At 48.6% G+C, this 24,629-nt stretch overlaps 2 protein-coding genes and 1 long non-coding RNA gene across 4 annotated transcripts in view; 1 reads left to right on the forward strand and 2 right to left on the reverse strand.

Annotated features, from left to right (window-relative positions):
* RFWD3 (ring finger and WD repeat domain 3) overlaps positions 1-355 on the reverse strand; it is a 58,225-nt gene extending 57,870 nt beyond the window's left edge. Inside the window, exon 1 of the mRNA XM_054049314.1 lies at positions 120-355. The gene's annotated coding sequence lies outside the window, so the exon portion shown is untranslated. The remainder of the gene's footprint in view (positions 1-119) is intronic.
* A 247-nt stretch (positions 356-602) lies between these two features.
* On the forward strand, positions 603-6,011 carry LOC128849050 (uncharacterized). The gene is made up of 2 exons (XR_008447154.1): positions 603-797; positions 1,098-6,011. It is a non-coding gene; the product is annotated as an uncharacterized LOC128849050 (long non-coding RNA).
* Positions 6,012-8,753: 2,742 nt separating this feature from the next.
* Positions 8,754-24,629, reverse strand: part of MLKL (mixed lineage kinase domain like pseudokinase) — a 30,927-nt gene continuing 15,051 nt past the window's right edge. Inside the window, exons 6-12 of one of the 2 annotated variants that reach the window (XM_054048523.1) lie at positions 24,428-24,472; positions 22,813-22,948; positions 21,319-21,403; positions 16,438-16,586; positions 15,395-15,444; positions 14,667-14,807; positions 8,754-11,651 (exon numbers count right to left, since the gene is read on the reverse strand). In XM_054048523.1, coding sequence (XP_053904498.1) covers positions 11,599-11,651; positions 14,667-14,807; positions 15,395-15,444; positions 16,438-16,586; positions 21,319-21,403; positions 22,813-22,948; positions 24,428-24,472 — 659 coding nt within the window. In that variant the 3' untranslated portion in view covers positions 8,754-11,598. The remainder of the gene's footprint in view (positions 11,652-14,666; positions 14,808-15,394; positions 15,445-16,437; positions 16,587-21,318; positions 21,404-22,812; positions 22,949-24,427; positions 24,473-24,629) is intronic. The other variant, XM_054048524.1, reaches the window with a different exon arrangement.

The raw sequence follows: 24,629 nt of genomic DNA on the forward strand, positions 1-24,629 counted from the left end.
CCGGGGCCGGCCCGGAGCCCAGGAAAGAACTCAGGAGTCCGGGGTACCCCCCGCTCTAGCGCAGGCCACGCCCCCACGGGGCACACTGCTTCGGCGCGGGGCCGGGGGGCCGCACTCACCTCCGGCCGCGGGAGGGAGAGGGGTTGAGTGACCAACCGCTCCTAGAGAGGCGCCATAGCCTCCCGCTCAGCTCGAGCTCCCCGCCGGCGCTTGATACCCAGCCCCGCGGCCTCATTGGGTGGCCGCCTTCCTCACTGACGAAAACCCTACTTCTATTGGGCGCTGTGATGATACGTTGCGGCTCTTACTGGACACGTTGGCTGCCAGTTTAGCCAGAGGAGGACGAGAAGACGCAGGCGCTCCATTTTTATTGGCCGGATGTCTGTCAATCACCTGGAGTGGGAGAACTCCGCCTGTGTCCCTTTGTGACTAGATGATCGGCCTGTCGATCAGAGGAAAAGCCCCCAGAAAGCACCTTTTGACTGGAGGAACGAGCTGCCTGTCAATCAAAAAGGGCGGAGAACGGAGCAAGTTCGAATGTTGTTGGAGGTAGAAAAGGCACCGGGGAGGAGGGGCTAAAACCCCAACCTAGTCCCGCCCCCAGGGCCGAGGGGAAAGGAGGTAGCGATTTGCTGCTAGCCACCACCATATGACGTTACGCCGCCCTGAGAGAGCCTCTCCCGGCATGCACTGCTCCACGCCAGCCCCAGCGCAGCCCGCGGCTGGTCGCTTAGCGCAACAAGCGCCCGAGGACCCAGTTGCCACCTTCTAGCAACGCGGCCCCTGGAGACAGGCAGGTGCTGGGCCCGTCGCTGCACCCCCTGGCTTGGAGCGGTACCAACCCTTCAGCACCCGCTGGTTCATCCAGTGGGGCAGCGCCTACGTGCCCGTGAATCCGGCCACAGCCCGCGCCGCCCCTTCCGGTCTCCCTTGGGGGCAATGTGGGTGGAGAAAAGGTTAAATTCATTTGTCCAAGTGGTTCAGTGAGATGGAGCTGCTCGCGTGTGGCTTAACTGCCAGGCCTTATAAGTGGGAGCCGAGTAACTTTCTAGTTTTGCTGGTTCATAAGTTGATCTTCTCTATTTCGTGCCAGGTAGATGCAGCTATCAGATTCCCAGCACGTACCCACCGTGGCCTGCCTTGAGGAAAACGTGGGCCTCTGTGCCTTGGTAGCTTGCTGTTATGATGATGAAGGGGTTTTGCTGTGTGTGGTGTTTTTTTTTTTCAATGAAATGTTTGAAATATCACTCGTTCTAAACTCTCAGCTGAATTGTTACAGCTTGGGGATACCACCTTACGTTTTAAAGTGGTTTGAGACCTATGGATGTAAAGCAGTATGTAGAAGCTAATTACTTTTATTATTTATTGAGAAGCCTGTAACACACAATAGTGGACTTTCCAAATATAAAAAAGTTCCAACTTTTCTTACTTAAAATTGAGGCCCAACTCTACTCTTTCTTTGTTGGAGTCATCCTATTGCAAGGTCAGCCCCATCAGGGAGAGTCTGTAAGGTGGTATCTGTCAAGGGACTCCCAAATTGAGAGAAACAACAAGGAGTTCGGTGGCACCTTAAAGACTAACAGACTTATTTGGGCATAAGCTTTTGTGGGTAAAAAAACCTCACTTCTTCGGATGCATGTTAGTCTTTAAGGTGCTACCAGACTCCTTGTAGTTTTTGTGGATACAGACTAACACGGCTATTTGACAAGTTAAAATAATTTGTTTAGGAGGGCCCACAGATGTATTTGATGATAAGCTTTGAGGAAAACATTTTCAGGACTTTACAGGACCTGAATTTAGATTCCCTAATGATTGGCACCTTATAAATAAATACTGTCCGTCCCCACCAGTCCAGTATCCCCACCAAGTGCTTGTGACATCAACTCCTTTGCACAGTGAGCCAGAGGCAGAATCTTTTTTTTTTTTTTTTCCATGGGTCACAGCAGGAGCCATCATTGGTTTTAGCTTGGAACTATTTTTAGTTGGGCTGAAACAACAGTAAGGGTATGTCTACACTACAGGATTAATCCGAATTTACAGAATTTGAATTTTGGAAACAGATTGTATAAAGTTGAATGTATGTCACACTAAGCACATTAATTCGGTGGTGTGCGTCCATGTACCGGGGCTAGCGTCGATTTCCGGAGCGTTGCACTGTGGGTAGTTATCCCATGTTCCCGCAGTCTCCCCCACCCACTGGAATTCTGGGTTGAGATCCCAGTGTGACGGGTTGGATCACAGAAACCCCCTTGGGAGCTGCCACCTGATGTGCAAAGACTACCTCTGCTCCTGTTTTCTCTGCCAGCTCAGGATTCCAGCACCTTGTCTTGCTGAGCCAGACGCTCCCATCTGCTCCAACACAGACCCAGGGTCTGAATCACTTGTCCCAGAGCTGGAAGTTTACCCAAAACCAGCTCACAGAAGTGTGCTTGTCTTTAGCACTCAGATGCCCAACTCCCAATGGGGTCTAAACCCAGATAAATCCATTTTATCCTGCATAAAGCTTATGCAGAGTAAACTCATAAATTGTTCGCCCTCTATAACACTGATAGAGAGATTTGCACAGTTGTTTGCTCCCTCAGGTATTAATACATACTCTGAGTAAATTACTAAATAAAAAGTGATTTTATTAAAACAGAAAGTGGGATTTAAGTGGTTCCAAGTAGTAACAGACAGAACAAAGTAAATCACCAAGCAAAATAAAATAAAATGCGCAAATCTATGTCTAATTAAACTACATACAGATAATCTCACCCTCAGAGATGCTTCAGTAAGTTTTTCTCAGACTGGACACCTTCCAGGCCTGGGCACAATTCTTTCCCCTGGTACAGTTATTGTTCCAGCTCAGGTGATAGCTAGGGGATTCTTCATAATGGCTCCTCTCCCCCTTTGTTCTCTTCCACCCCTTTATATATCTTTTGCATAAGGTGGGAACCCCTTGTCCCTCTGGGTTTCCACCCCCCTCACTGGAAAAGCACCAGGTTAAAGATGGATTCCAGTTCAGGTGACATGATCACATGTCACTGCAAGACTTCATTGCCCACTTGCCAGCACACACATATACAGGAAGATTAACAGGTAAACACAGCCATCTGCAGACAATGGTCCTGGTTAATGGGAGTCATCAAGATTCCAAACCATCATTAATGGCCCACACTTCACATAATTACAAAAGGCCCTCAGAGTTATGTTTTATATTTCTAATTTTAGATACAAGAGTGGTACATTTCTACAAACAGGATGATCACACTCAGTAGATTTCAGAGTAGCAGCCGTGTTAGTCTGTATCCGCAAAAAGAAGAACAGGAGTACTTGTGGCACCTTAGAGACTAACAAATTTATTAGAGCATAAGCTTTCGTGGACTACAGCCCACTTCTTTGGATGCATATAGAATGGAACATATATTGAGGAGATATATATATATATATAACAACTTGATATAACAAGTACTCCTGTTCTTCTTTTTACTCAGTAGATTATGAGCTTTGTAATGATACCTTACAAGAGACCTTTTGCACGAAGCATATCCCAGTTGCATTATATTCACTTATTATCAAATCTTTATAAAACTATCCCAGTTATATTATATTCACTTATTATCACGTTTTTATAAAACCATATAGACTGCACAACGTCACTCCCAGTGCCTGATGGGGCAAAAAACATTGTCGCAGGTGGTTCTGGGTCCAGCCTCACCCCTCCTTCCATGAAAGCAACGGCAGACAACCATTTCGCGCCTTTTTTCCTGGGTGAACACTGCAGACTCCACACCACGGCAAGCATGGAGCCCGCTCAGCTCAAGACAGCAGTCATGAACATTGTAAACACCTCGCGCGTTCTCATGCAGTTTATGCTGAACCAGGACCAGAAAAACAAGGAGAGGAGGCGGCGGCGACGGCAGCGCAGCAACAAGAGTGATGAGGACGAGGACATGGACATGGACACAGAATTCTCTCAAACCACGGGCCCCGGTGCTTTGGAGATCATGTTGTTAATGGGGCAGGTTCTATCCGTGGAACGCCAATTCTGGGCCTGGGAAACAAGCACAGACTGGTGGGACCGCATAGTGTTGCAGGTGTGGGACGATTCCCAGTGGCTGCGAAACTTTCACATGCGTAAGGGCACTTTCATGGAATTTCATGACTTGCTTTCCCCTGCCCTGAAGCGCCAGAATACCAAGATGAGAGCAGCCCTCACAGTTGAGAAGTGAGTGGCGATAGCCCTGTGGAAGCTTGCAACGCCAGACAGCTACCGGTCAGTCGGGAATCAATTTGGAGTGGGCAAATCTACTCTGGGGGCTGCTGTGATCCAAGTAGCCAAAGCAATCACTGAGCTGCTGCTATGAAAGGTAGTGACTCTGGGAAATATGCAGGTCATAGTGGATGGCTTTGCTGCAATGGGATTCTGTCAAGGCTACTTCCCCACTCTGAACTTTAGGGTACAGATGTGGGGGCCTGCATGAAAACTTCTAAGCTTAACTACCAGCTTAGATCTGGTCCGCTGCCACCACTCCCAATGTGCTAATTATAGGGTAGCCTTGACAGACTCTTCACAAATTCCCTGGTGAATACAGATCCAAACCCCTTGGATCTTAAAACAAGGAGAAATTAACCATCCCCCGTCCTTTCTCCCACCAACTCCTGGTGGATCAATATCCAACCCCCTTGGATCTAAAAACAAGGAAAAATCAATCAGGTTCTTATAAAGAAGGCTTTTAATTAAAGAAAAAGGAAAAATCATCTCTGTAAAATCAGGATGGGAAATAACTTTACAGGGTAATCAAACTTAAAGAGCCCAGAGGACCCCCCTCTAGCCTTAGGTTCAAAGTTACAGCAAACAGAGTAAGGTACATTTACAAGATGAGAAAACAAAGATAAAACTAACATGCCTTGCTGGGCTGTTTACTTACAAGTTTGAAATATGAGAGACTTGTTCAGAAAGATTTGGAGAGCATGGATTGATGTCTGGTCCCTCTTAGTCCCAAGAGCGAACAACCCCCAAAACAAAGATCACAAACAAAAGCCTTTCCACCACCAAGATTTGAAAGTATCTTGTCCCCTTATTGGTCCTTTGGGTCAGGTGTCAGCCAGGTTACCTGAGCTTCTTAACCTTTTACAGGTAAAAGGATTTTGGAGTCTCTGGCCAGGAGGGATTTTATAGTATTGTAGCCAGGAGGGCTGTTACCCTTCCCTTTATAGTTATGACAGATTCCCTAACTGTGGTGGGGCGATAGATGGAACCCATATCCCTATTTTGGTACCGGAGCACCAGGGTACCTAGTACATAAACCGCAAGGGGTACTTTTCAGTGGTGCTGCAAGCACTTGTGGATCACAAGGGACGTTTCACCAACATCAATGTGGGCTGGCCGGGAAGGGTTCATGATGCTCGCATCTTCAGGAACACTAATCTGTTTAAACGGCTGCAGCAAGGGACTTACTTCCCAGACCAGAAAATAACCGTTGGGGATGTTGAAATGCCAATAGTTATTCTTGGAGACCCAGCCTACCCCTTAATGCCATGGCTCATGAAGCCATACACAGGCAGCCTGGACAGGAGTCAGGAGCTGTTCAACTACAGGCTGAGCAAGCGCAGAATGGTGGTAGAATGTCCATTTGGCCGTTTAAAAGGTCACTGGCGATCATTACTGACTCACTCAGCCAAACTAATATCCCCATTGTTATTGTTGCTTGCTGTGCACTCCACAATCTCTGTGAAAGTAAGGGGGAGACCTTTATGGCGGGGTGGGAGGCTGAGGCAAATCACCTGCCTGCTGATTATGCGCAGACAGACACCAGGGCGCTTAGAAGAGCACACCAGGAAGCGCTGTGCATCAGAGAAGCTTTGAAAACCAGTTTCATGACTGGCCAGGCTACATTGTGAAATTTCTGTTTGTTTCTCCTTCATGAAAACCTACCCCCTTTATTGACTCATTCTCTGTAAGGAACCCACCCTCCCCCTTCTCCCAGCTTGCTTTCAAAGGAAATAAAGTCACTATCATTTAAAAATCATTTATTCTTTATTAATTGATTATAAAAAGAGGGAGAGAACCCGGGTGGGGTTTGGGAGGAGGATCGGCGGGAAGGAAAAGGCCACTAAAAAAAGGTTTAAAAAAATGACAGCCTTTTGCTTGGGTTGTCTACTGAGGTGGAATGGGAGGGTGTACGGAGCCTCCCCCCCCCCCCCGCCCCGCGTTCTTACACGTCTGGGTGAGGAGGCTATGGAACATGGGGAGGGGGGTTATACAGGGGCTGTAGCGGCACTCTGTTATCCTGCTGCCGTTCCTGAAGCTCCACCAGACGCCGGAGCATGTCTGTTTGCTCACGCAGCAGCCCCAGCATTGCATCCTGCCTCCTCTGATCTTCCTGCCGCCACCTCTCATCTCGAGCGTCTGTCCTGTCCTCACGTTGGTCCCTCATGTCCTCATGTTCACTGGCATCTTTCCTATATTTTGAAACCGTGTCCTTCCACTCATTCAGATGAGCTCTTTCACTGCGGGTGGATTCCATGATTTCCGCGAACATCTCGTCTCGTGTCTTCTTTTTCCGACACCTTATCTGAGATAGCCTTCAGGACGGAGGAGAGAGGCTTGAAAAATTTGCAGCTGCTGGAGGGAGGAAAAAAAGGAGAGAATTTTTTAAAAAGATACATTTTACAGAACAATGCTTATACTCTTTCACGGTGACCCACACTATTCACATTACATAGCACATGTGATTTCTGTGCAATGTCACATTTTGCCTCTTAATATTGAGTGCCTGTGGCTTTGCTGCTAGAGATCACAGACGCGGGTCAGGGGCAACAGAATTCGTCTTGCATGCGGCCATGGTAAGCCATTGTCTTTCGGCTTCTGCGCCCTCCTTTCCCACATACCAAGCAAAGACAGTTGAGTGCTGCAGTTTTCCTGTTAACCTTCAGCAGCAGAAAACAAACTAACCCCCCCCCCATCCAATTCTCTGGATGATTGCTTTATCCCTCCCCCCACCGCGTGGCTGGTATCAGGGAAGATCCCTCCTAGCCAAATGTGAAAAGCTCAGGGCCAATTTCCGCCCCCCACCCCTGTGCTTGGCTAACTGCAGGGAAGGATTTCTTTTCAGCCACAGGCAAACAGCTCAGTAGGAACGGCCACCTCTGTCCCCTTAATTAAATTCCTGTATTTCAACCAGGTTACCATGAGCGATATCACTCTCTTGAGGATTACACAGCGAGATAAAGAACGGATGTTGCTTGAATGCCAGCAAACACCGGAACGATATGCTGCCAGGCTTTGTCATGCAATGATACCAGATTACTTGCTACTAGCATGGCGTGGTCAAGTGTCCTACCATGGAGGACGGAATAAGGCTGCACTGCCAGAAACCTTGTGGGAAGGCTTTTGGAGTACCTCCAGGAGAGCTTCATGGAGATGTCCCTGGAGGATTTCCGCTCCATCCCCAGACACGTTAACAGACTTTTCCAGTAGCTGTACTGGCCGCGAATGCATCCCAAGTCCTCAGGGCAAAGTAATCATTAAAAAATGCTTGTTTTTAAAACAAGTTTTATATTTTAAAAGGTAAACTCACCAGAGGTCCCTTCCATGGGGTCATGGTCTTGGATACTGGCTTGGGAGGGTACTTCAGTCAGGCTGAGAAAAAAATCGTAGCTGTTGGGGAGAACGGAGTGCTGTGTGCTCTCCGCAAGCTCGTCCTCCTCCTCCTCCTCTTTCCCCGTCCGCAGAATCCTCAGGTGTATCTGATGAGATTACCCCCGCCTCGGAATCCACGGTCAGAGGTGGGGTAGTGATGGCGGCCCCCGCAGAACTGCATGAAGCTTGGCGTAGAAGCGGCATGTCTACGGCTCTGACCGGGAGCGACCGTTTGCCTCCTTTGTTTTTTGATAGGCTTGTCTGAGCTCATTGACTTTCACGCGGCACTGATCTGAGTCCCTATTGTGGCCTCTCTCCATCATGCCCTTGGAGATTTTTTCAAAAGTTTTGTCATTTCGTCTTTTCGAACTAAGTTCTGCTAGCACTGAATCCTCTCCCCATATAGCGATCAGATCCAGTACCTCCCGTACGGTCCATGCTGGTGCTCTTTTTCGATTATCGACCTGCATGGTTACCTGTACTGATGAGCTATCTGTGGTCACCTGTGCTCTCCACGCTGGGCAAACAGGAAATAAAATTCAAATGTTCATGGGGCTTTTCCTGTCTACCTGGCCAGTGCATCCAAGTTCAGATTGCTGTCCAGAGCAGTCACAATGGTGCACTGTGGGATAGCTCCCGGAGGCCAATACCATCGAATTGCGGCCACACTAACCCTAATTCGAAATGACAGTATTGATTTTGGCGCTACTCCGTTCGTCGGGGTGGAGTACAGAAATTGATTTTAAGAGCCCTTTATTTCGAAATAATTGGCTTCGTTGTGTGGACGGGTGCAGGGTTAATTTGATTTAACGCTGCTAAATCTGAATTAAAGTCATAGTATAGACCAGGCCTAACTGAGGAAGAACAGAGCGGAGAGCAAAAGTAATTTAAAATAGATTAATTTGCTAATTACTCAACCTCCTCAAGGCTTCTGTACTGTGGATAACCCTGCACAGGAAATTAAATTTACATATTCCTTAAATGCCTGTAGTGTTACCGACATGCTGCCACCATCAAGTGGCTGCTGCCCTGGCCTGTGTGTCCATGCTGCACTACTCTGAGTTACCCTAAAACTATTGGCACTGTTTTGGGGATGGCCAGAGAAGGAAATAATACTGTAAAGAGCTGGCTGGCTGTGTGAAGTTAGAACTTCTCTGTGTCCTAGGCCCTATAATGTTAACAGAGATTCTCCTACAGCTCAGGTGTTATGAGGTGGTGTTTTTGGATCAAGTCCATCAGAGTTTTAACCCTGTTGCCACCATAAAGTTCTGAGTGATCACGATTAGCAGTATAGTGACAACAAAAGAGTCCCAGGAGTGCCACCAATGTGTTAAAACCTCTGTTTTATACACTGTTCTGTTTCAAATTCTACAGACAGTTTTGGCTAGCATTGACAGTTGGTGGTGTCTGACAAGTAGCTACAAGTTTCTCAAATAAAGAACATTTATTATTTAAAACACACACTTCAATAGCAGTGTTAACATACACAGCGGTTTGCAAATTCCTAAATCACCTCCTGCATTTGGAATAGAGTAACTGGACAGCCTGTGTCTTGATTTTTCAAGAATGACCTGATTTCTGAGCTCATATTCACATGGGTGTTTTGTCCAAACTCTACTGCCACTAACCTTCCTACCACCCAGGGGTTATAATTCCCAAAGGCAGATTGACCTAGGCTACCTGGGGTGCTGACAGTATAGCTATTAAATGTTTTGTTTTCTTGCCTGGGCTCAAATATTTAGTTGCGTCCAACCAGGCAAAGATAGAGATAATTAGCTAAACACTCCTCCATCCCTTCGGAGCAGAGGTGTCTGTTGCAGCGGATCTAGCAAAGGCCAACTTTTAACATGGGGCAATGAGGGTCTCATCCCTCTGTAGGGGGAGAGGAAGATGATTGCCTGCCTGCACTAGGGAGATAGACAGTTGAGTTTGGGGTGGGGGACTATTAGGGAAGGGATCATTATAGAATCCTCCCCCTGATCTTCACTAGTATGAAGGATGCCTAGTCTGACGTGTGAGCCACTGTGTCTCTGGTCATGCAGGTTTCTGCTGCAGTCCTCTTTCTGTTGTAGTGCTGCCCCTCTTTGGCTCAGAGGTGGACTTGGGTCCCAGATACCCACTTCCCCATTGAACTGTGCATGCTTTGAGTGACAGCGGAATATGGGGCATGCCAAGATCTGATGCTGGGTTCATCTTACAAGTCTACAATTTGGAATATTACAGGCTCTATGGCGTGTCAGGGCTCACAAGGAGGAGGCATTGTGCTGGAGCTTAACACAGAAGTAGCTGGGCCCCACATTAATTTCTACTGCTTAGGAAACTAGCTGGGGCTGACAACTGCCTAAGCTTTGGGGAAAGTTGCTGGGATACTGTGCCTCACTTCGTTTGGGGGAGGAGAGGTACTGCAGGACACTGAGGAGGAGTATACTAAAGGTTAATGAAGGGAGGGGGCAGTGCAGGGGAAGGGATAGAGGTCAGGAATCCTTTGAGGGAAAGAGGCTAGAAAGTAATTTGGGTGTCAGTGGAAGGGTAGGAGAAGATCACATGTGATAACTCCCTCCAGTAACAAATGCCTTTAAACCAGGGGTCTCAAACTCAAATGACCATGAGGGCCACATGAGGGCTAGTTCATTGGCCTGAGGGCCACATTACTGAGAAACACAGCCCTCGCTGCCCCTGGCCCTGCCCCCACTCCACCTCTTCCATGAGGCCCCGCCTTTTCCCACCCCTTCTCTGTCCCCATTCCAACCCCTTCCCTGAAGTCCCCACCCCAACTCCACCCACTCCTTGCCCCCAGAGGGATGAGGCGGGGGCTCAGGGCAGAAAGTTGAGGTGCAGCAGAGGGCTCAGAGTGCAGAAGGGGTGGGGGATGAAGCAGGAGGCTCAGGGCAGGGGGTGCAAGGTGTATCAGTGGGCTCAGGGTAGGGGGTTGGGGTGCAGGAGAGGTGTGTGTGGGGGGGTAGGGGGTTGGGGGGCAGGGTCCAGGAGGGCTCTGGGGTGGCAGCAGCACACGCCGGGCCAAGGGCAGGCTGCCAGCTCCAGCCCCGGCCCCGCTATGCTCGGCTCTGGGAAGTAGCTGGAACCACGTCCCTGTGGCCCCTGGGGGAGGGAGGATGCAGGGCTGCGCATGCTGCTTGCTGCTCCTCCAGGTACCTCCCCCCAAACTCCCATTGGCCATGGTTCCCCGTTCCTGGCCAATGGGAGCTGCGGGGGAGGGGATGGGGGGTGGCATGCCTGGAAGCCAGGGCAACACAGGGACGGAGCCCTCTGTTTCTCCCCTCCCACCCGGCTGCAGGGACGTGATGCCAGCCAGCACGGGGCTTGAGGGGACAATCCTGTGGGTGTCGTTTGCCCACCCTTGGCCTGGATGTAGGCCGCAGGAAATAGGCCTGTGGGCCACGTGTTTGAGACCCCTGCTTTAAACTGACCCCCCTACCTAGCCTGCTCCTTACCCCAGCTACAAACCCCCCTGCAGTGCTAGGGACAAGCGCCTGCACCTTGATGCCTACCACCATTTGCCAAACTCTCTCAATTTTCCACATAAGTATTAGTTCCCCACCTAAAGCCAGCACCCAAGCTATCACAGCCTCACCTTGACTCCCCCCATCCTGTTGACAGTGCTAAGGGAGCTTCTCTTCAGGATGATAGGCTGGTCCCCCTACATGAAATAGAAATGGCTTTCTAATCTTGGCAGCATGCTCAGGAAGGGAGACATCTAAGTGCTATAAACCATGTCCACAGTAAATTGCAGATGCAAAATTGCAGGCACGACTTTAAAGGCTCAGAGTTGCACCCTCGAAGTTGGAGGGCAGGTCAAAATGCTGTTTAAAAAAAGCAGAGTCTACAGAGCTGGAGAAGTGTGACAACCTTCATGCTAGAGAGTCATGGTAGACAGGGATGGAGCAGCCCATGCTTTGCTCCTAACCGCACTTGGCTGCTTTCTTCACGGGGCTCCTTGTGTTTGTGTCTTGCAGCTAGCTTGCTGTATTTATCTTGCCATAGATGGCTATCAGCGAGTCCACAATCTCTGCACAAGGCAAACAGAATTTGTTTTCAGATTAGAATACTCAGATTTTTTTTCCCCTGGCAAGATGATTGATACGTACTCAGTAATAGTATATAGGACACTGAATCATTTCATGACAGGCTCAACAGAACAGAAGGTTATCGGAGAAAATGAAAACTGACTGCTTTAATACTGTGCAGGAGCAGCAAAAGAGGAACAAGCATGTACAGCAGAGACAGCCCCACATGAAGAAGTGATTGGGAGAGGCTGCAGACCCATTCTTTAAAAATTAATTAATTAATTAATTAAATAAAGGCAGCATGATGGAGCTATCAAGAAGAGAGGGATGGGTAATGTAAAATACTAAGTACCTTGGGCAAAATGCCAGAAGGGGCTGACAAATTTGATCTTTGAGTGCCCTCTAGTGGCAGCTCTCGTTATAGTTCTCAGCACAGGACATTCCCTGGTTGATTATGCTACCAAAAATCTGTGCGCCTTTGGAGAGCATGATGGATTCCTAATGGCAAACCTCAAGGTCTCACTCTTTCCTTACAAAAAAGGACTATTGAAATTCTAGCGTGTATGCCCCATATGGTGGGATGTGAGTGATTTAAAAAGAAAGTTGTCTCCTGCCTGATACACCAAGTGGCAAGAGGGGACAACCTCTCCATCACACCAGCCTTCATGGACAACAGCAGGTCCCCACTCCCTTTTGTGCTGCTGCTGTCAAATATAAGAAGGATCAGTCATTTATTTTTGTATGTGCTAAAAGCAACAGCAGTAAGACATTCCCAAAGACAGAACAGCTCCTGTTAGTAGGGACCACCACATGAAATTAATAAGCAGCAAGTTTAAAACAAACAAAAGAAAGTATTTCTTCACACAATGCACAGTCAACCCCTGGACCTCTTTGCCAGAGGATGTTGTGAAGACCAAGACTATAACAGGGTTCAAACAAGAACTAGATAAGTTCATGGAGGCTATTAGCCAGGATGGGCAGGGATAGTGTCCCTAGCCTCTGTTTGCCAGAAGCTGGGAATGGGTGATGGGATGGATCACTTGATGATTCCCTGTTCTGTTCATTCTTTCTGGGGCACCTGGCATTGGCCACTGTCAGAAGACAGGATACTGGGCTAGATGGACCTTTGGTTTGGCCCGTATGGCTGTTCTGATGTTCTCATATACTGCAGTTGATTGCTCAGAGTGAAAGGCTGAGCCCCAGATTCCACAGCACCAAGGAGCTACTCTCATCAGAGCACAGTATTTTTGATGCTGTTGATCTCAGAAAACCAGTGTGTTAAGCTAAGGTTTTCCCCCAGCTCTGAGTATGGCATTGACTATGCAAATGAATGGATTTAATGGGAGGATAGGTGTGACTGTGCTAACACTCATGTTAAGCCCAGTGTCACCTTGATGTGAGCTGGAGGTTTGCGTAGTTAACAGAAGTGCTGTGTCCTCTCTCCTGAAAAGCCTGCTTGCTTTCTGGCTGATTATTAAACATTACACCTTCCTTTCCCTTCTCCTGCAGTTTTCCTCTTGTCTAGTCCTTCCTCATTCTCTCACTTCATCCCTTGCTCTTTCATTGCTCTCTACTTCCTTTAATTCTCCATTTCTTATCTCTTCCTTTAATTCTCCATTTCTTCTAGCTCAGCTGTTCTCAAATTGTGGGTCGGGACCCCAAAGTGGGCCATGACCTAATTTTAATGGTGTTGCCAGGGCCAGAATTAGACTTGCTGGGACCCAGGGCTGAAGCACTAGCTCCAGCCCCACCTGGGGGGGAGGGGGCAGGCTAAGGCTGTGGCCCCCTCTCCACCTCACCTGGGAAAACGGGGCTCGGGCTGCACCTCCATCCCAGGGTCATGTAACAATTTTGTTGTCAGAAGGACCCCTGTTCTAGCTCCTTTTCTCTCCCTATACCTTCACTCTCCCAGAAGATGAAGCTTGACAAATTCAAACTGGAAACAGTGCACATTTGTAACAGTGGGGGTGGTCATTACTAAGGCTGTGAGTTTGTCACTGAGGTCATGGATTCCATGACATCTGCAGTGGCTGGTGCGCCTGGCTCAGGGGCAACTCGGGCAGCCCCTGCACCAGTTGCACAGGCCGCTGCTTCAGAGGCATGGCCAGGCAGCTCTGCATACCGCCTCCATCCAGAGCGCTGGCTTCACACAGTCAATGGGAGCTGTGGGGGCGGTGCCTGCAGGCAGAAGCAGCATGCAGAGCTGCCTGGCTGTGCTTCCGCCTAGCGTCTGAGCGAGGGGGATGTCACTGCTTTCGGAGAGTCCCGCAGGAAAGCACCGCCCAAAGCCCATCTCACCCCGTCCCATGCCTGCTGCAGCTGGGGGAGGGGCAGCACAGAGCCAGGTAGGGAGCCTGCTGGCCCCACCAACACCCAGTGCCCCAGCACCAGCGGGAGTCCTGGTCTGCGTACCACCTCCTGTCCCCCCAATACCTGGGCTGCCCTCCCCCAGGTCCCCCCAAGTTTTAGTCAGGGGTATAAAGTAAAAGTCATGGACAGGTCATGGGCAGTGAATTTTTGTTTACTGCCTGTGACTTTTACTAAAAATACCCATGACTAAAATGTAGCCTTAGTCATTTCCCACTGGAACAATTTACCAGGGGTGTGGGGGATTTGCCATTACTTGAAATCCATCAAGCAAGATTGTCTTGCGAAAAGATCAACCACTAGTAGTTATGCCTGATGCAGGAATTACTGGTGAAGTTCTCTGGCCTTTGTTATGCAGGAGGTCAGATTGGATCATCACTGGCAGTTTCAGAGTTAAACTGCACTTGACCCCTCACCTACCCCTCGGTTTTCCTCAAGGGCACCCACTTAAAGGTTTCAGTTTTCCTAGCCATCTCCTCTCTCAGGTAGAGACCCCCATTCCTCTCCCTCCAGACTGGGGGTTTAGGCTTGCAGTCCCTCCGCTCCTCCTTGGGATTTCCTCAGCAGGTATGACCGGGGACCAGCAGCCACCACCTGGTAGCTAGTATTTCTGTAGAGTAAAGGGAAGCAAACCTGGTATTCCATCCTACCTTCTGCAGAAGGACGTTGCGAAGGCTCAAAGGCCCGGCACTGGTTGATGACATCCCGCAGGTGGGAGGGGCAATCTTCCCCAACAGGAGCCTGGTAACGTTGCTCATAAACTTTCTGATAGATCTCTTGGGAGCTGCAGCCTAACACAACACACACAAATTGGGACATCAGGAGGCACTGACTTGTTTCAGATTCCACAAGAAGGTGCTGGAGAGGGAACCTGATGCAAGCATTTAAATAGAGCCTCATGCAGCCTGCCAAGCCCACAGCAGGGAAGAGCCAGGATTGAAATCTTCATTATGCTGAGTCCTTGAAAAACCTTATCTGCTATGAGCCCTGCCTTAAGGCCCCAATTCAGCAGAGCTCTTAACTTCAGTAGTAGCAAAGCACATGTTTAAGAGCTTTGTTGAATACAGATGGGATTACTTATGTGCTTACAATTAAATGTGTCTAAGTGCTTTGCTGAGTTGAAGCCTAAATTCCAGGAAAGATTCTAGAGTTAAAGCTACTTTGCTCCCTGATCCAAGCAGGTCCAAGGACAGTCAGTCTTTTCATAACCCCTCTGGGGTCTGAAGCTCCTGAGCACTAGGTAGCAATAGGGAACATTTGCCAAGTGGTGCATTTGATCCCAAATATCACCCTGCCTCAGCAGAACACATCTGGACTGGCCCCCAGGCTTTTACCCCGGTGCTTGCAGTACGACAGAAAACAAGCTCTGGTTGCCCACCTTCAAATGGAATTTTGCTGGTCGCAATCTCCCACAGGACGATCCCGAAGCTGAAAGGACACAAATAGGCTTGCTGAGCATCAACAAAGCCTCCTCAGCCTCCCTCTGATCCCTCCTCCTATGCTCATCAGCTGTGCTGCTTGCTGGATAAACTGTTGGGGAGAGAAGGAGGGTGAACCACACCCTCAGCCACCTAACAAGCACGTCATCTGAGCACTCCCTCCTTCCTGGTTTAGGAATCAGCATGCCAGGCTGATTCATGAGCTGCTCTCCCACACAGCAGACTCCTCTTCCACTCCAGCCCCAGCGGGCTGGCTCCTGTGATTATTCTGTAGAGTCCATCTAAGGCTTGGTCTACACTACCCCCCCTAATTCGAACTAAGGTACGCAACTTCAGCTACGTGAATAACGTAGCTGAAGTCGAAGTACCTTAGTTCGAACTTACCTTGGTCCACACGCGGCAGGCAGGCTCCCCCGTCGACTCCGCGGTACTCCTCTCGCCGAGCTGGAGTACCGCAGTCGACGGCAAGCACTTCCGGGTTCGACTTATCGCGTCCAGACTAGACGCGATAAGTCGAACCCAGAACTTCGATTTCCAGCCGTCGAACTAGCTGGTAAGTGTAGCCAAGGCCTAATAAGTTAATATTGACTTCTCCCTACCCGTGTGTCCAATCCCTTCGGGAGGAGAACTTGGCAAGTGAAATGTAAAAAGCTCTTCCATTTCCTATGTGGTATTAATTTGTACTTTAGTAGCAGCCTTCATCCACAAAGCCCTATACAAACGTTAATCAAGCTCTGCCCCCTCCGTGTAGGGTGTCTAAATAACATTGTTCCCTTTTAACAGAAGGGAAAGCTAATGGAGAGAGAGGTTAAGTTAGCAGTAGAGTCAGGAATAGAACTCAAGACTCTTGGCTCCCATCATCTCATGCCAAGCAAGTCACCTACAGAACCTGTCTAATAATCTGGCTTCTGTAGGAAACTCTGTCTACAGCAGAGCATCCATCCCTTATGTATTATAGTCCAGCATCCCCATGGAGATGTACCTGTATATTTCACTGGGCATGTCATACTTGTGGCTCAGGGAAGCTAGGCCCAGGGGAGAGATGTAAGCTGAAGCAGGGACATCTGTCAATTTCTTCTTGCAGCTCCTCTTAATGGATGACTCAGTTTTACTCAGTTCAAATCCTGACAGCTGATTGAGGGAAGGAGAGAAAGACAAAGGGAGGAGCAGCATGAGCTCCATGCAATCAGGGACACGCAGCAACGATTGCTTAACTGGTCAAGGTTAATGAGCTGATTTCCTTTGGGTTATATGGTGGCCTTTTCATTGCCATGAGACCAAGCAGACCACTGCAAGGACATGTTGCAGCGTCTGCCTGTTCTGCAGAGTGCTCTTGCTTTGCCATGCAGGAGGTCATGGGTTTGATTCCCACTCCTGGGTCTTATAAATGTAAGGATGATGTGCTTGGCTCCATATTGAGAAGGAAGAAACAAGGGAGAGGCAGTGTTTCCTGGTGCACCACCATGATCCCCTCTGGCCAAGTGATGGAAAGAAGCGGTCTCATCTAAGCCTTGTATGGAGATATAATGGACACAATATGGATAAGATTAAAAAGGGGCTAGAAGCAGAGATCCTCAAGGATGCAGATAAAACATAGAAATGTAAGACTGGAAGAGACCTTGACAGATCATCTAGTCTAGTGGTTTTCAAAGTGGGGTCCTCATACTCTCGTCAGGGGCTTCACGAGAAAACTCCTGTAATGGCAGACTGCCAATTTTCTAAATAAAGTGAGCTATCTAATCATAGGTATATTATGACCCTATCTCAGATGGGGGCATGCAGCAGATTACATTATTTGTAAAGCGGTTCGCAGCTTAAAAAGTTTGAAAACCACTGATCTCATCCAATCCCCTGCACTGTCTAGGCCATCCCTGACAGGTCTCTGTCCAACCTCTTATGAAGGAGATTCTGTGACCTCCTTAGGTAATTTATTCCCATGCTTAGCTACCCTGATAGGACATTTTTACTAACGTTTATCTTAAATCTCCCTTGTTGCAATTTAACTTCTCCTGTCCTCAGTGGTTGAGGTGAACAATTTATCACCCTCCTCTTTAGGACAGCCTTTTATGTACTTGAAGACTGTTGTGTTCCCACCTCAGTCCTCTCTTCTCCAGACTAAACATACCCATTCCCCCCATCTTTCCTCATAGATCATGTTTTCATAGAATATCAGGGTTGGAAAGGACCTCAGGAGGTCATCAAAGCAGGACCAGTCCCCAGACTGGTTTTTGCCCCAGATCCCTAAATGGCCCCCTCAAGGATTGAGCTCACAACCCTGGGTTTAGCAGGCCAGTGCTCAAACCACTGAGCTATCCCCCTTTCTAGACCTTTAATCATTTTTGTTGCTCTCCTCTGGACCATTGCCACATCTTTCCCAAAGTGTGATACCCAAAACTAGACACAATACTCCAGTTGAAGCCTTATCAGTGCTGAGTACAGTGGAAGAATTACTCCTTGTGTCATGCTTACATGTCCTACTAATATATTCCAGAATGAGGTTTGCTTTTTTTGCAACAATATCACATTGACTCATTTAGTTTGTGATCCACTATAACCCCCAGATCCTTTTCTGTAGCACTCCTTCCTAGGCAGTGATTTCCCACTTTGTATTAGTGGGACTGATTATTCCTTCCTTATTGTAGTACTTTGCATTTGTCCTTATTTTATTTCATCCTATTTATTTCAGACTATTTCTCTCGTTTGTCGAGATCATTTTGAATTCTAATCCTGTCCTTCAAAGCACTTGCAACCCCACCCAGCTTGGTATTGGCCACAAACTTTTCACTTTCTATGCCACTGTCCAAATTGTTTCTAAGATACTGAATAGAACACCCCACTTGATATGTCCTTCCCGAACCATGAAGAGGGTACATGTTTGGTACCAGGGATGGGGCTTTTAGGGTACGTCTGCACTGAAAAAACAAAAACATCCCACTGCAGCGAGTCCCAGAGTAAGGCCTACGGTTTCGGGCTCATGCTGCAGCGCTAAAGATAGCCATGTAAACGCTCAGGCTCAGGCTGGAACTTGGACTCTGAAACCCATCTCCCTCCCGAAGCTTCAGAGCCTGAGCTCCAACTGGATCCAGAATGACGACCCAGCCACGTGTTGTGCCGTAGTGCGAGCCCGAGTCTGCAGACCTGGGCTCAGAAACGCGCTGCTGTGGGGTTTGTTTGAAGTGAAGATCCAATTTTGTTATTACAATACTCCGTCATTCCTCAGTTCTGCTTCTCCTCTTCCTCATGCCATGCCTCCTCACCTGGCTTGTGGCAGCTTGTCTTATAGAATCATAGAATATTAGAGTTGGAAGGGACCTCAAGAGGTCATCTAGTCCAACCCCCTGCTCAAAGCAGGACCAATTCCCAGCTAAATCATCCCAGCCAGGGCTTTGTCAAGCCGGGCCTTAAAAACCTCCAAGGAAGGAGACTCCACCACCTCCCTAGGTAACGCATTCCAGTGTTTCACCACCCTCCTAGTGAAATAGTTTTTCCTGATATCCAACCTGGACCTCCCCCACTGCAACTTGAGACCATTGCTCCTTGTTCTGTCATCTGCCACCACTGAGAACAGCCGAGCTCCATCCTCTTTGGAACCCCCCTTCAGGTAGTTGAAGGCTGCTATCAAATCCCCCCTCATTCTTCTCTTCTGGAGACTAAACAATCCCATGTCCCTCAGCCTCTCCTCATAAGTCATGTGCTCCAGACTCCTAATCATTTTTGTTGCCCTCCGCTGGACTCTTTCCAATTTTTCCACATCCTTCTTGTAGTGTGGGGCCCAAAACTGGACACAGTATTCCAGATGAGGCCTTACCAATGTCGAATAAAGGGGAACGATCACGTTCCTCGATCTGCTAGCAATGCCCCTACTTATACAGCCCAAAATGCCGTTAGCCTTCTTGGCAACAAGAGCACACTGTTGACTCATATCCAGCTTCTCGTCCACTGTGACCCCTAGGTCCTTTTCTGCAGAACTGCTTCCTAGCCATTCGGTCCCTAGTCTGTAGCAGTGCATGGGATTCTTCCGTCCTAAGTGCAGGACTCTGCACTTGTCCTTGTTGAACCTCATCAGGTTTTTTTCGGCCCAATCCTCCAATTTGTCTAGGTCCCTCTGTATCCGATCCCTACCCTCTAGTGTATCTACCACGCCTCCTAGTTTAGTGTCATCTGCAAACTTGCTGAGAGTGCAGTCCACACCATCCTCCAGATCATTAATAAAGATATTAAACAAAACCGACCCCAGGACCGACCCTTGGGGCACTCCGCTTGAAACCGGCTGCCAACTAGACATGGAGCCATTGATCACTACCCGTTGAGCCGGACGATCTAGCCAGCTTTCTATCCACCTTACAGTCCATTCATCCAGCCCATACTTCTTTAACTTGGCGGCAAGAATACTGTGGGAGACCATATCAAAAGCTTTGCTAAAGTCAAGGAATAACACATCCACTGCTTTCCCCTCATCCACAGAGCCAGTTATCTCATCATAGAAAGCAATTAGGACTGAGGTGAGGCTGACTGGCCTGTAGTTCCCCGGATCCTCCTTCTTCCCTTTTTTAAAGATGGGCACTAAATTAGCCTTTTTCCAGTCATCTGGGACCTCCCCCGATCGCCATGAGTTTTCAAAAATAATGGCTAATGGCTCTGCAATCTCACCCGCCAACTCTTTTAGCACCCTCGGATGCAGCGCATCCGGCCCCATGGACTTGTGCACGTCCAGTTTTTCTAAATAGTCCCGAACCACTTCTTTCTCCACAGAGGGCTGGTCACCTTCTCCCCATGCTGTACTGCCCAGTGCAGCAATCTGGGAGCTGACCTTGTGCGTGAAGACAGAGGCAAAAAAATCATTGAGTACATTAGCTTTTTCCACATCCTCGGTCACTAGGTTGCCTTCCTCATTCAGTAAGGGGCCCACACTTTCCTTGATTTTCTTCTTCTTGCTAACATACCTGAAGAAACCCTTCTTGTTACTCTTAACATCTCTTGCTAGCTGCAACTCCAAGTGTGATTTGGCCTTCCTGATTTCCCTCCTGCATGCCTGAGCAATATTTTTATACTCCTCCCTGGTCATTTGTCCAATCTTCCACTTCTTGTAAGCTTCTTTTTTGTGTTTAAGATCAGCAAGGATTTCACTGTTTAGCCAAGCTGGTCGCCTGCCATATTTACTATTCTTTCTACACATCGGGATGGTTTGTTCCTGCAACCTCAATAATCAGCTGCTATCCCTGCATGAAGAGCTGATGGAAACGTTTTCACTGAGGCCCATATTTGCAAACCTGGGGAATTAAAGCTAGGCACACACTGACACACATCCATATTTAGGTAGCTAAATAAGCATGGAGATGGGGCCATCCTTTTGTTCGGTGTTTGTACATCACTTGGCACAAGGGGTCCTGATCCACAAGGAGGGCTCCTGTGCACTACAGTAATACCAAATAATAAACAACAACATAGCCTGCTTTTCAGAGATGATGTTCATCCAATATTCCCATTAAAGTCAAGAGGGAATTCCCCATCAGAGTCTGCAATGCAGCAGTGCATTTTCAATATAAAAAAACAGCTGCATGTTAAAAATTTGGGGACTGTGTAGAACAGCCTGAAGTTAACATCTAAATAAACAAACAGACTCCTGTGCTGCTCATACTGTCCTGGGAGGCGGGCTGGAAAGGGGAAGAGAGTTTGGGGGGATGGGAGAAGACTGCATAGTAGGGGGTTGGCCATATAATTCAGGTGTCCCATCTGCATAGTAAATTAGCACTGAAACAATAGATGCTTGAGGTGTTACCGGAGGGAGGAAAGGAGAGATGGAATAGATAGCCACAAAAGCTTTCAAACCTCTCAAAAAGTCTTCTCAAAAGACAGCTCTTACCTTCACACAGTAACCTTTAGCAACTAGGAACTTGGTACTATTGATGCATCCATGCAATTTAGACTTCTCCCCCGTCTGGTGCAACCTACGGTCAGTCAGAACCAAGAGCAGAAAACATTAGCAATGGATCCATTGCTACCTTCCCTTCCTCTGCTCCCACCCAGAACAGCCACAAGGACGGACCTTTGGACACTACTGAGAATTCAGAAGCCACATTCCTGGTGTGCCTAGTTATTCTGGGACAACAACCACAAATCAGACCTTTCCAATGACTACAAGACAATAATTTTTTGCCTGTAAAGTGGCAAACCAGCGAATGCCATTGTCAGAGCAGCCTAGGACCAGTGGGCAGTAACCAGTCTGTTACTGGGCAGTAGTCCTACTGATGCTCTATAAGGTACTTCTGGAAGCAGCAGCACCAGGTATCTCAGGAGAAAGGCTTTTCCTACCAGGCTTCAGGCCAGATTCACAAGCCAAAGGCATCTGAGAATCTGGGCACTTTCTTATCTAAACCCATCCTCCCATCACTTCTCCAACTGCCTGTCATGGGCTTTGTGGATGGTGAGGGATACTTTACCCACAGTATCCACACCCCATCCACCTTTGCTCTCCTATAGATGAAACCAATTCAGGCATATAGCGGGACATCAGAAAATGAATTCACTTGTCTTCAGTCATGCTTGGTACCTTGTCACAGACCCAGATGCCATGCTATGCCTCAGTTTCCCCTTTTTATCATATTAAATATATCTTGACTCAGTCTTTGCCTCTCCCTTATTCAGGGGAATCTTCATTTACCCACAACCACTGAGCCAACATCAGAGAATTGTCCAAAGCTTTGTTTCTTCCTTATCAGAGTCTCTTGCTTCTTCTGACCAGTCAGTTGCCAAAAAGCCCCTCTTGTCTCTCAGATTCCATTGCTCTGGTCCTGCCCATGCTGGGGTTTAGCTACTGTTCCTCAGAGCACTAACTTCTCAGTGACTAGCTTCACTCTAGGGGGTCTCTTTCCTTTTACAGCATATCCTTCAGCCTTCCCACTCCCTTCCTAGAGCCAGCTATAGACTGCCAGGGATGGCTTCCTTTCCCTCAGGCAACTTCCTTTTTATACTGTCATAGCCCCCTGCTAATTCAGCTGTTTCAATTCTAATTAACTAAAGGGCACTCCCAGGAGCACCTGATTGCTCCCAGGTGCAGCCCACAGGGCCATCATGGGCAGGGCCGGCTCCAGGGTTTTGGCCGCCCCGAGCAGCCAAACAAACAAACAAAAAAAAAGCCGCGATCGCGATCTGCGGCAGCAATTCGGCAGGAGGTCCTTCGCTTCGAGCAGGAGTGAGGGACTGTCCGCCGAATTGCTGCCGAACAGCTGGACGTGCTGCCCCTCTCCGAAGTGGCCACTCCAAGCACCTGCTCGGTACGCTGGTGCCTGGTGCCGGCCCTGATCTTGGGCCAGTTGGGCTCTAATTCTCCTGAAGGGCCACTGGCCCCATGACATACCTGTATAGGCCTCTGGCCGCATCTAGTGCCATCTGAATGCGAGTCTCCCAGGGGAGCTGGGGTTTCCTTGTCAGCACATCCCGCAGGGTCCCCTTTTCACAGTACTCCATGACAATGGAGAAACAAGGGCTCGAACCTGATCAGAACAGAAGCCCAGTGAATGGTGACCTGAGCTGAGACAACTCGTGTTTACTTCATTCTCCATTAGAAATGCAGAATCCTGGATTAACACAACTTTAACTCTGCACAGTTCAAATCAAGCATTGTCAGGAAATTCAAGAGTGATAGTTCTCATGGCCCTTTGACATGCCCATATTGTGGGAAATAAGAAATATAAGAATGGCCATACTGGTCAGATTAATGGTTCATCTTGCTCAGCATGCTGTCTTCCAACAGTCGCCAACACCAGGTGCTTCAGAGGGAATGAGCAGAACAAGCAATCACCAAGTGATCCATCCCCTGTTGTCCACTCCCAAGAGACCAGACCTGACTCCTGTACCCAGGCAACCCCAGTGACTTCCCTGGAGTTGCTCAGATGTAACTGGGAAGAATTTTTCATAAGGTTTACACATGGCCACCTGACAAGCAGTCAGAAATGCCCCAGGCAGCTAATGAAGGAGGTTAATATTGCTATCACTAAAAAGCCTCCACAAATTATTGATTGCTCAGGCCAGGCTGAGAGGAGGGAGGAAAGGGGGGCACAATGGTATCGGAAACCCGAGCTCGGGGGGCTCCCAAAACATCTGTAACATCTGTGTAAAAATAAAGTGAAATGGGAGAGGGTGGGACCCCAGTAAACATGATGTGCCAGGGCCTTGGGACTGAGCACAGGTGTAAAAACCAGAAAACACACCTTTTTAATCTCTTCTGCTGCCATTTAATTCCCCGTCCCCAACTTATCAAGGGCCTGATTCTGCCACCTCCATTCACACTGCACAGTCCACACGGGCTGAGCTGTCCCCTTAATTTACCTATTATCCATATTTACCTGGGGCTCGACTGTGCCTTATAGCTGTGAGTAGGGGTGGTACGGAGCTGCCCCGCCCCAGTGGGAGCACAAGGAGGCGGTGTGCTCAGGGAAGCAGTGCCTCCTGAACTTTCCACCAGGCAGGTACAGCGCATGATCCCTTCCACGGCTAGCCAGCTTCATGGGCTGGTGCAGGGAGATAAGAGTGAAACTATTGCGCTGCCTCCTCCCTGGCCCTTGTGGGGTGGCTTGAGCCCCACAGGGAGCTGTCAGGGAGCAGCCTCTCTGCTCAGTAGAGCTTGGAGACTGCAGCTGTGACTGGCCCACCAGGAAGGAGCACTGAGGTGAAGGAGCGTAGTGACCACGGGCCAGAACTGAGTTCACTACTTGGCTATTGGAGTGAGCTTCACTGCCATGGCTGCCACTCCCGCTGGGCCCTGGAGCCTTTGTCATCCTGATCCTGAGCCATGTCCTGCCCGGACGGGCCAGAGAGAGGGGCCCAGAGGAAATCGCCACCCTACCGGCTCCAGCTGAATCCCAACCACCTCCCGGGATGACAGGATCAGACCGTAACAACAACAGCTCCAGCCCAATGCAGCTAACTGCTTCTCTTCTCCCCAACAGGACAGTTATTACCACCTTTGATACCTTCTAAGAGCTTGTCAAACATGGGGCTTTTCCTTCTCTCTCCAGCTAAAGGGAAAGGGAACAAGAGATGTTGTTACAACACAACCCTTATTTAATGCTTTTCAAAGGCTTTAACTGTTTTTCCTTCTTTTCTGTATCAGTAAGAAAAAGGTTCAAGGGATTTTTAATGGTGTGTGTGCCATGGTATTAAGCAGGCTGAGGT

Source organism: Malaclemys terrapin, chromosome 14 (genome assembly GCF_027887155.1).
Source record: "Malaclemys terrapin pileata isolate rMalTer1 chromosome 14, rMalTer1.hap1, whole genome shotgun sequence".
In the NCBI taxonomy this organism is placed as follows: domain Eukaryota; kingdom Metazoa; phylum Chordata; order Testudines; family Emydidae; genus Malaclemys; species Malaclemys terrapin.